The 12,079-nt window shown below is 46.7% G+C and overlaps 1 protein-coding gene across 4 annotated transcripts in view; it reads left to right on the top strand.

The window, feature by feature from the left end:
* Positions 1-5,523, top strand: part of FERMT2 (FERM domain containing kindlin 2) — a 146,155-nt gene extending 140,632 nt beyond the window's left edge. For all 4 annotated transcript variants that reach the window (XM_060261112.1, XM_060261113.1, XM_060261114.1 and 1 more), the window contains 2 exons: positions 898-1,039; positions 4,031-5,523. In XM_060261112.1, coding sequence (XP_060117095.1) covers positions 898-1,039; positions 4,031-4,204 — 316 coding nt within the window. In that variant the 3' untranslated portion in view covers positions 4,205-5,523. The remainder of the gene's footprint in view (positions 1-897; positions 1,040-4,030) is intronic.
* Positions 5,524-12,079: the final 6,556 nt, after the last annotated feature.

Genomic DNA, 12,079 nt, shown 5'->3' on the forward strand with positions numbered 1-12,079 from the left:
GTGAATTATTTCCTCTTGCAGGAAGCTGCCTGTTGTGGTTCTGTATGAGTCATTGCTGGAGGCTTGCCTCCCCCCACTTAAAGTCAGGAGACATCCTCAAAATAGTAGCTCGGTGCAGAGGAAGACCCAGCAAGATTAGAATCATAGAGTTGGCAGGGACCTCCAGGGTCATCTAGTATGACCTCCTGCGCAATGCAGGAAACTCACAAATACTTCCCCTTAAATTCACAGGATCTTCATTGCTGTCAGATGGCCATCTAGCCTCTGTTGAAAAACCTCCAAGGAAGGAGAGCCCACCACCTCCCAAAGAATCCTAGAGTTGGCAGGGACCTCCAGGGTCATCTAGTCCAACCCCCTGCGCAATGCAGGAAATTCAAAAATAACTTCCCCCTAAATTCACAGGATCTTCATTGCTGCCAGGTGGCCATCTAGCCTCTGTTGCAAAACCTCCAAGGAAGGAGACCCCACCGCCTCCCGAAGAATCATAACGTTGGAAGGGACCTCCAGGGTCATCTAGTCTGACCTCCTGCGCAATGCAGGAAATTCATAAATAACCTCCCCCCTAAATTCACAGGATCTGCATTGTTGTCAGGTGGACTGGCTCCGTAAAGGAAGCCATGGCACTTAAGTTTACAAGACCTGAGGATGGCTGCTAATGAGAAGGCATTTTGGAGAACATTAATTCATAGGGTCGCCAGAAGTGACTGGATGGCACTTAGCACACACACCTGTAGAGGGCGGAAGGGGGGAGGCTTCTCTTAAAAACAGATAGCTCTTCCACAGATTTTTGGGTGGGGTGGTCTAAGAGTGGCGTGCATCTTCCCTTCTACTCTGAAGTGTGCCTTAGCTCTCGCTCTGAACCGCAAACACAGGGCTGTTTCTTTATAAAACATGCAGGTTCCAAGGAGGTAAGAAAGAGGAGCTCATTGGCATCGCGTACAACCGGCTGATACGGATGGACGCCAGCACCAGCGATGCCATCAAGACGTGGCGGTTCAGCAACATGAAGCAGTGGAACGTGAACTGGGAAATTAAAATGGTAAGCATTGCCGTGGGCCGCAAGAAGCTTCCCTGGCGTGCTGAAGACCAGAGCTGCTGTTGGCCGCGCTCCTGTCTGTTTTTTTAAAGCCCCAGTTTCCCCACGAGCCTTCCAGGGTATTTGCTGGTTGCTCTGACAGGCAAGCAGCTCGCAAGAGCTTTTCAGAGCCTTTCGGAGCAACCAGCAAATACACTGGAAGGCTCGTGGGGAAACTGCTTCGCTTCCTCTCCATAGTATTTCTAGCCAGCGCATCTCTGGCTGTTGCTGTTGTAATGTGAACACAAGTGAGCTGAGGAGCTCAGCCGTCTTTAGGTCTGGAAGCATCTTCTTGGCTGAGAGTGGGTCCTTGGCTACTAAAAAAAAAAAAAAGAAAGGAGAGTGGGTTCCTTCCCTCCCCATTGCCACCAAGCACACTTAAAAGGTAGTTTCAGAGGGAAGCTGTGATGGTCTGCAGTAGCTAGATTCAAGGCCAGTAGAACCTTAGAGGGAACAAGGAAAGGTCCCCTGTGCAAGCACCAGTCGTGACTCTGGGGTGATGTTGCTTTCACATTTTCCCGGCAGACTTTTTATGGGGTGGTTTGCCCTTGCCTTCCCCAGTCATCTACGCTTCCTCCCCACCCCCACCCCAGCAAGCTGGCTGCTCATTTTACCGACCTCGGAAGGATGGAAGGCTGAGTCAACCTCGAGCCGGCTACCTGAAAACCCAGCTTCTGCCGGGGATCGAACTCAGGTCGTGAGCAGAGCTTAGGACTGCAGCTTTAACACTCTGCGCCACGGGGCTCTTAGAACCTTAGAGACCAACACAGATTTTCAGAGTGCGGCCTTTCAAGAGTTAAAACTCTCTGCTGAAGGGAACTTCGACTCTCAGAGCTTCATGTCTTGAAAACCTTGTCGGTCTCTAAGGTGCAACTGGAATCAGACCTCATAGGGGAGAGCGCTGGATTGATTTCAGAATCATAAGAATCACTTGTTGGTTCATTTTTGTCTCACTCTTCTTCCAAGGTTCTCTCCCCCCTGCCCCCCCAATATTTTGTTTTCTCAACAACCTTGTGAGGCTTTTTAGGTTGTAAGAGGTTGCCTGGCCCAAGGTAACCCTGCAAGCTTCATGGCAGAGAGAAGATTCCACACTGGGTCTTCCACAGCAGATGCTAGAGCGCCCCGTCAGCCAGCTTGGAGAAGGCATTTCTCTCTTTAAATCACTTCTCCAAGCCAGCCGGTGGCTTGGAAAATGCATTTAAAGTTCCTTTCTTTCCACCTCTACCTCCTTTCCCCATCTATTTGCTTTCCTTCCTGCCTGCCTGCTGCTCTCAAACATCTGATGTTCATGTCTTGCAGCTCTCAAACATCTGGCATTTATTCTATGTGGCCCTTACGTTAAGCACGTCTGACCACCCTGATCTAAAGCATTGATAACCCACACAGAATGTTTGCTCATTAAGAGCCTTACAAATAGCAGTTTAAATGCACTCAGTAAAAAGAAGTTTTAAATTATGTACCAGTGGATAACTGATAATAAGAGCAATTAAATCAGGATCACTCTTATTTGAAAGCCCACCGTGACGGAATAAGAATTAGAGCATGAAAATGGAAGAGAGAAATACCATCAAGAAACCCAAAGCAACTTAAAACATGAATTTTAAAAACAAACAAACTTTTCTTTTTTGCTTGGCACATAAAGCCTTAACAAGCTTGGTCCCACATGAATCACTGTGAAGAAGGGCATTCCAGTTGAGATGTCACAACAGAAAAGACCCTGTCTGCAGACTTCGCTCACCTTGTATCTTAAGATGGGCAGATGTTCCACACTAAGGATTCCAAGTATTCAAAGCTCATTAATGCACAGTTTTCTTAAAACTATATGCCAGTGTTACAGCTCAGAGTTGGCATTAGTGGTCACTGTTTGATCTGTGCATTACAGAGAACGGTAGGAAGAGGAATGGGGCTGTGGTTCAGTGGCAGAGCACCTGCTTGGCATGCAGAAGGTCCCAGGTTCCATCCCCTGCATCTCCAGTTTTGAGGTTCTGGCAGCAGGTGATGGGAAGCACCTCTTTCTGAGACCCCGGAGAGCCCCTTCCAATCCGAGTAAACAGTACCAACCTTGATGGGCTTAGTATAAGGCAGCTTCGTGTGAAATCCAGAAATGGGAGAGGAAAGGAGAAGAAGAAGAATTGCAGATTTATACCCCGCCCTTCTCCCTGAATCAGACTCAGATCTTTCACGTCTCCTACTCCCTGGTTCTAAAAAGGACATATCAGGGGTGGCCAATGGTAGCTCTCCAGATGTTTTTTGCCTACAACTGGGGCTGATGGGAGTTGTAGGCGAAAACATCAGGAGAGCTACCGTTGGCCGCCCCTGACATATCAGAAGAGCCATGCTGGTTCAGACCAGTGGCCCATCTAGTCCAGTGGCCAACTAGTGGCTCTGGAGGGCAAACAACAGGGACAAGAAAAAGAAGACTGCAGATTTATACCCCGCCCTTCTCCCTGAATCAGAGTCTCAGAGCGGCTCACAATCTCCTTTATCTCCCTCCCCCACAACAGACACCCTGTGAGGTGGGTGGGGCTCAGAGGGCTCTCCCAGCAGCTGCCCTTTCAAGGACAACCTCTGCTAGAGCTATGGCTGACCCAAGGCCAATCCAGCAGGTACAAGTGGAGGAGTGGGGAATCAAACCCGGTTCTCCCAGATAAGAGTCCGCACACTTAACTACGACACCAAACTGGCTCCCAGAGCTTCATCTGATGAGCCCCTGTTGAAGGCCTTGGAATGGCAAAGCTGGAGATCAAATTTCTGTTAGCCGTGAAGTTACCAGGCAGCCTTAGACCAGCCTGACCTGCCTCACCAGGTTAGCGTGAGGGTGGGGTAGGATGCCTCCTTTGTACCCTGCCCAGACCTCCTTCAGATGTAAGTAAGTGGGATAAAAGTTAATAAACGGGGGAGTGGTGGCCGGAGAACATGGGGGCTCCCCATAACACCCTCGCCTTGTGCTTTTAGGTCACTGTGGAATTTGCAGACGACGTCCGGGTGTCCTTCATATGCACTGAAGTCGATTGCAAAGTGGTCCACGAGTTCATCGGCGGCTACATTTTCTTGTCGACGCGTGCGAAAGACCAGAACGAGAGCCTAGACGAAGAGATGTTCTATAAACTGACCAGCGGCTGGGTTTGAGTTCGAAGAGAGAAAACCTCCCTGTTATACTGACAAAAACTCAATGGCCATATTAAATATTTAACTTCAAAAAAAAAAAAGCTGTTATTTGAAATATGCTGCTTAATCAAGTTAAGCTTGAAGTGTATCTTTTCTTTTTTAAAAATATCATGGGAAACTTTGCCTTAGCAGACCAGTTTTTTGATGTATGTGCACTAACTGGCACTTCCGTTAATCTGCTAGAACAGCAGCGGCAACAAAAATTAACGTGGAGTGCATTATGCAAAACATTCAGTGCCTCTGTTTTCCCCCGCCCACTCGGTAAGAAGCGGGGGGGGGGGGCGATCAGGATAATTTCTGACAGATGTAAGCTAACCCAAATCAGTAAAACTCTAAGCCATTTAACTAAAAAGATACCCAGGGCCTAATCTATATGAAGTCTATTTATCATGTTTAATGCATGTTTTGTGGGTTGTGTTTTTTTTTTTAAATATATATAGAAAATATATATGTATATATATATTGTAAAATTCACATTTCATGTGTTCCAACATCCTTCGTACTTCAGAGTAGAATTCCTGGTGTGTGACCCAGGAAGTGCGGTTGTGATACCCCTTCCCTGGCAGCTCCAGCAGGGTTTGTGCCTGGGCTTTCCCAGCTTTGTGGAATGTGTCCTCTGACCCCTCGTTGTATAATGGGGCCCATCGCAAGACCTGAAACTGACAAAAAAGCAATCGTGTGGCCTTGAAAAGGAAAAAAAAATACACATCTGTTAGACTTTAAGCATATTTGTTAAGTTCTTGTTAACTTTCATGGATCATTTATAAACTTTGTCTCTCTCTCTCTCTTTCTCCTTTGCCCTCCTTTTTATTTTTTTTACACCATATTGTATTACAACCAACTTTAGTATTCACCAGCATAGCCACTCTCTACCTAAGATATGCAAAAAAGATTTCATTACAAACATGAAGTAAAAGGTCTATGAAGTATAAGGAATTTTTGTGGGTCATGTGTGTAACTAATGTAAAAAGAAAAACGCAAATTTTATAAAATTGTACAGGTTTTTCTTTTTTTAATAAAAATAAAAAATAAAACTAGTCTCACAAGCCAAAGTATCCTTGAGCATATTGGCCTTAATATGTTTTTAATCTTAAATTAAAATCTCAACAAGGCTCGGTTGCCTGGCGTGAGGGATTCCCAGTTCCAAAATTAACACTAACAGCCAGGGTTCCCTGAATTGCCCAGTGCTGAGATAACCAGTATTGTGTTGAGTAGTCCATGACACAAAGACCATGTATAAATGCTTTGTATTTTAAATAAAGGTCAAATCTTTTATTTAATGTCTAATCCTCATGGCTCTCTGTGTGTCTTTTGTCCTTTAGGGGCACTGTGTATTTAGGCAGTCCTACCTATTGCTGCTTACGTGCTGTTCTCTCTTTGTGGAGGAGTATGTGGGGAGCTCTGGATTTGAACCCAGCACCCACGCCCTGATCCTTTCTTCTTCGTAAGTCTCACCAAAACAAGTGACCCATCTTTCATGCATCAGGAGCAACTGACCATGACAAAATCCAGGCTAGGAAAGAAATCAAAACCTCATTTTGACCGTATCCAAATGGTACAGATAAATAATGTGTGTCCCTTGATCCAATCCTGTACGTCTCTTGAGATGCTTCTCTGTCGCACAAGTGCTCCTCCTAGTAGAAACAGCACATGGATGATACGACCTACAGGCTGACCACTTCTTCAGAGCTTGCTGTCGGCTTCCTTCATTTCTTTGTGGTCTCCAGCTCTCCCAGGAATCCTTTAAGTCATAACCAGTTTCTTGACGGGCTTCTCTGTCATCCCACCTCATCTCATGCCCCTTTGAAACTGTACGGTGCCCTCTTGTTCTCCAGCTCTGATAAGGAGGGACCAGAACAGAGCTAACACAGTCTCAAAGGGAAACACTGGGAAAAATAGGATTTGGAATGGATTTTTTCAGATTTTGGTTGGTTTTGTTGGTGCATTTCTGAGAAAATCCAGAAAAACCAAACGGCTGCCCAAGGGGAATTCACTGCTTCTTTTTATAACTCTAATCCTTCAACCCTAATAACATTTTCCCAGTGTTGCTTTGGCTGTAAGTGTTCCATAGTCGATGCTAATTGCATTTGGGAGAGAAATCACCCCCTTTCACAAACCAGGCCGGAAATGTTTAGGGCTAAACATTGCCTCTAGCCTTTCATTTGGTAGTGTAATGTAATAAAAAGGCAATGTTATAAGACTGCGTGCATGGATTCCTTCTAACAGAAAGGGTAATCGTGCAGGACTTCCTTCCAACGTCAGATGAAATGTAGTTTGCCAAACAGATTGTGACAATCCTTCCTTAAACCCTCTACATCAACTAAACATCCTGAGAGACGGTGCAGTTGTGGGAAATAATCTGCATGGCACTGTGGCAGAATGTGTCCGCTCTGTTCTGCAGGCCTTGTTCCACCCTGCCCTCCTAGATGTTCCCAACTCTCTGGAGGGGGTTTTCTTTGACTTTCAGGGCAGCCCCCCCCCCCCCCCCCCCCGAGCATTATAGGGATTTCCCTCTGGGAGGATCAAGACCCCCAGCTTCCCTTCCAAATTCAGAGGCCTTGCCTCTGTCTCCTGCTGCCCAGTGCCTGCCCACCACAGGGTCAGATTAATCCTTAGGTGCCCTTGGAGGAATAGTTGCTTCCCAACACCCCTGGATCCCCTTTTCAGATAGCAGATTCAAGGCGGTAGGTGTCTATGTGGTACTGAGAACCACACCCGGCATCAAAAGTTTATTCATTGAAAAGAAAATGTTTACAAGTGTATTTTTAGCACAGCACCAGATCTGAGCAAGGAAAACAAAACAAATGGGTTAAAAAGGCAAATTCTCTGTGCCTCTCGCTACGTTAAAAATAGGACAGGTTTTTTTAAGCTTAGCTAGTTAGAGGTTGCCTCTACCTTGAAGCTTGCTCCCAGTTTCTCAGGCGAGCACATGGTCAATATAGCTGCTATCTAAGCTAAGAGTCCTGTGTCCTCTCATTGCCTGAACATCCCAAAGAAAGAGAGCCTATTTCCTGTTGCAAGAAGGTTTTCCTGTTTGCAAGAAGATGATCCAAATCCCTGTCTCCTCCCACCGACCCTGGTCAGCCCAGGTCTGTTGTCTCCAGGTAGCTACCTCTTCAGCCTCCCTAGAATTTGACGCCTCCAAACCTCTGTTCCCTGCCTGAGGGGGAGAAGAGGGCGACTTGACTATCCCTTTGTGTAAACCCTGCTAGGCTCATTAGCATTTCTTAAGAGGAGGGCCTGGAAAGCCATTGATGGACTTCCTCCTTCACAGCCTATTCTCTGCCCAGAGAGAGAAAGTTTTAAAATGCACAGTGGAAACTTGCTGCTTGCCAGCCTCCCAGGAGAAAATGCATTTTATCACAGGCACTAAACTTACGTCTTGATGATGCTCCCCTCTTCTCCTTTGCCCCTCCAAACTCCACCATTAATTCATTCAATCAATCTATTTGATTTATGAATCACCCAATCCCTGCTATTTATTGCAGGGCGCTGGGTGATGTACATTATAGTAGAACATTAAAATTACAAAATAGAGATAAAACAATTCTAAAATTAGCTTTCCTAACAAGGCATGCAGGCATGTTGAATCGAATAAAATATGAGATAACAGGAATAATGGGATATAGATGACAGATGTTTTTTAGGAAAAAGAGAGTTATATGTCGATTTAGTTTATTCTGTTTGTTTTTCAATTCTGTAAGCTGCCTTGAGCCATGAGGAGAGGTGGGATGCAAATATCTGGTGGACCTCCTGATGGCACTTGGTTTTTTGGGCCACTGTGTGACACAGAGTGTTGGACTAGATGGGCCATTGACCTGATCCAACTTGGCTTCTCTTATGTTCTTAAGTGACACAGAGTGTTCGGCTGGATGGGCCATTGGCCTGATCCAACATGGCTTCTCTTATGTTCTTAAGTGACACAGAGTGTTGGACTGGATGGGCCATTGGCCTGATCCAACATGGCTTCTCTTATGTTCTTAAGTGACACAGAGTGTTGGACTGGATGGGCCATTGGCCTGATCCAACATGGCTTCTCTTATGTTCTTAAGTGACACAGAGTGTTGGACTGGATGGGCCATTGGCCTGATCCAACAGGGCTTCTCTTATGTTCTTAAGTGACACAGAGTGTTGGACTGGATGGGCCATTGGCCTGATCCAACATGGCTTCTCTTATGTTCTTAAGTGACACAGAGTGTTGGACTGGATGGGCCATTGGCCTGATCCAACATGGCTTCTCTTATGTTCTTAAGTGACACAGAGTGTTGGACTGGATGGGCCATTGGCCTGATCCAACATGGCTTCTCTTATGTTCTTAAGTGACACAGAGTGTTGGACTGGATGGGCCACTGGCCTGATCCAACATGGCTTCTCTTATGTTCTTAAGTGACACAGAGTGTTGGACTGGATGGGCCATTGGCCTGATCCAACATGGCTTCTCTTATGTTCTTAAGTGACACAGAGTGTTGGACTGGATGGGCCATTGGCCTGATCCAACATGGCTTCTCTTATGTTCTTAAGTGACACAGAGTGTTGGACTGGATGGGCCATTGACCTGATCCAACATGGCTTCTCTTATGTTCTTATTTGATAAATATTCAATTTTGTCTGGTTACCAGTGTGGGCTAAGCCATTCTTGCTCAGGCCCTGCCTAGCGCCCAAAATAGTCAGCCTGGGAACACCCAGCGATCTTGCAGGCCGCTAGGAGACTCTAGGTTCAGCCTCTCCCTAAGAGTGACCAATGGAAACTGATGGAATGTTGGTGATTTGACAGTTGGAAAATGGCAGCTCTTTCATGGCCACCTTTCCCAGTCTCAGTCTCCTTCTAATTTCTTGGTTTCAGTCTCCCTTTTAGTTGATGGTGGAGCCACGGAACGGAAAACCTTGAACAGATCCAATTTTGTCGCTGTCAACTGTAAAGTTGTGTGATTCTCCAGGAGTCTTTCCTTTTGTCTTCTTGCTGTTCAACTGTAATCCTGCTTTTCTGCTTTAACTTTCAGTAGTAGTCCTTTCAAGTTTTAAAGGTTCTTTTACTGTGTACAATTCTGGTTACCACACCTCAAAAAAGATATTTTAGCATGGGGAAAAGTGCAGAAAAGGGTAACTAGAATGATTAAAGGGTTGGAAGACTATCCCTATGAAGAAAAGTTAAAAAGCTTGGGGCTCTTTAGCTTGGAGAAATGTCGGGTTAGAACGGATAAAAGGAAGTCCTTCACCCAAAGGGTGATTAACATGTGGAATTCACTGCCGCAGGAGGTGGTGGTGGTTACAAGCATAGCCACCTTCAAGAGGGTGTTAGATAAAAATATGGAGCAGAGGTCCATCAGTGGCTATTAGCCACAGTATGTTTGTGTGTTTTTTATATATATATATAAAATTTTTGGCCACTGTGTGATACAGAGTGTTGGACTGGATGGGCCATTGGCCTGATCCAACATGGCTTCTCTTATGTTCTTATGACATAGCAGTTGACAAGATTCTGCATTGGATAGAGAAGGTAGAGAAAGAAGCACTTTTCTTCCTTTCTCACAATACAAGAACACTTGGGCACTCAATGATATTGCTCAGCAGTCGGGTGAGAACTGGAAGTACTTCTTCCCCCAAAGGGCAATTAACACATGGAATTCACTGCCACAGGAGGTGGTGGCAGCTACAAGCATAGACGACTTCAAGAGGGGATTGGATCAACATCTGGAGCAGAGGTCCATCAGTGGCTATTAGTCACAAGGTATAGATGGAACTCTCTGTGTGGGGCAGTGATGCTCTCTATTCTTGGTGCTTGGGGGGGGGGGGCAACAGTGGGAGGGCTTCTAGTGTCCTGGCCCCACTGGTAGACCTTCTGATGGCAACTGGTCTTTTGGCCACTGGACTGGATGGGCCATTGGCCTGATCCTACATGGCTTCTCTTATGTTCTTACGTTTTCATCCTCGCAAAGCTTCATTTACTGCATCTTAAGAACATGAATGGGAATCTTTTTGCCTCCTTCCAAAAGCCAAAATTTGCCCCCCCCTCCACATCTATTTAAGTATCTTAGGGCTGTCCCACCCCAAATGCACACGTGTGCATGCGCAAGCAAACCCACACTCAATTTGACAAGAGTGCTTTGCCAGGGTGACTAATAAGGACAGGTCAAACCGATTCGCTGGCTCCGCGGCGCTCCACAACTGCAACATGCAAACGTTGACATCCTGTTCTGAGATTCTCAGCTTTCCTTTAACGAAAAGAAGCAAGGGTCCATCTTGAACGGCTGCGTTTGAAAGGGAGTGAGCGGGAGGTCAGAGTGCCTGAGAAGGGTGGGAACGGAGATGGACTCTGCGTCGCTTTTGGGCCTTCCCATCACGCCTGGAAACAATGAGTGCAAAATGAAGCGAGTATCTACAAATTTGCCCTGACCTGGACGGCCCAGGCCTAGTCCAATCTCATCAGATCCCAGAAGCTAAGCAGGGTCAGCCTTGGTTAGTACTTGGATGGGAGACCCCCAAGGAAGTCCTGGGTCGCTATGCAGAGGCAGGCAATAGCAAACCACCTGTGTTCATCCCTTGCCTTCAAAACCTGATGAGATCTCCCTAAGTTATAGACTCATAAGAGTTGGAAGGACTTCCAGGGTCATCGACCAACCCCCTGCACAAAGACGGGAACTCACAAACACCTCCCCCTAAATTCACAGGATCTTCATTGCTGTCAGATGGCCATCTAGCCTCTGTTTCAAAACCTCCAAGGAAGGAGAGCCCACCACCTCCGAATGAGGAAGCCTGTTCCACTGAGGAACCGCCCTAAACTCACAGACACCTCCCCCTAAATTCACAGGATCCTCATTGCTGTCAGAGGGCCATCTAGCCTCTGCTTCAAAACCTCCAAGGAAGGAGAGCCCACCACCTCCTGAGTTGGAAAGGACCTCCAGGGTCATCTAGTCCAACCCCCTGCACAATGCAGGAAACTCACAAATACCTTCCCTAAATTCACAGGATCCTCATTGCTGTCAGATGGCCATCTAGCCTCTGCTTCAAAACCTCCAAGGAAGGAGAGCCCACCACCTCCGAATGAGGAAGCCTGTTCCACTGAGGAACCGCTCTAAACTCACAGACACCTCCCCCTAAATTCACAGGATCTTCATTGCTGTCAGATGGCCCTCTAGCCTCTGTTGAAAAACCTCCAAGGAAGGAGAGCCCACCACCTCCTGAGGAAGCCTGTTCCACTGAGGAACTGCTCTAAACTCACAGACACCTCCCCCTAAATTCACAGGATCTTCATTGCTGTCAGATGGCCCTCTAGCCTCTGTTGAAAAACCTCCAAGGAAGGAGAGCCCACCACCTCCCGAGGAAGCCTGTTCCACTGAGGAACAGCTCTAAACTCACAGACACCTCCCCCTAAATTCACAGGATCCTCATTGCTGTCAGATGGCCCTCTAGCCTCTGTTGAAAAACCTCCAAGGAAGGAGAGCCCACCACCTCCTGAGGAAGCCTGTTCCACTGAGGAACAGCTCTAAACTCACAGACACCTCCCCCTAAATTCACAGGATCTTCATTGCTGTCAGATGGCCGTCTAGCCTCTGTTTAAAAACCTCCAAGGAAGGAGAGCCCACCACCTCCCGAGGAGGAAGCCTGTTCCACTGAGGAACCGCTCTAACGGTCAGGAAGTTCTTCCTAATGTTGAGCTGGAAACTCTTTTGATTTAATTTCAACCCGTTGGTTCTGGTCCTACCTTCCGGGGCCAAAGAAAACAATTCCACCCCATCCTCTATAGGACAGCCCTTCAAGTACTTGAAGATGGGGATCCTATCACCTCTCAGCTGCCTCCTCTCCAGGCTAAACATCTTCAGCTGTGACATGATGGCA

This window comes from Heteronotia binoei, chromosome 21 (genome assembly GCF_032191835.1).
Source record: "Heteronotia binoei isolate CCM8104 ecotype False Entrance Well chromosome 21, APGP_CSIRO_Hbin_v1, whole genome shotgun sequence".
In the NCBI taxonomy this organism is placed as follows: Eukaryota; Metazoa; Chordata; class Lepidosauria; order Squamata; family Gekkonidae; genus Heteronotia; species Heteronotia binoei.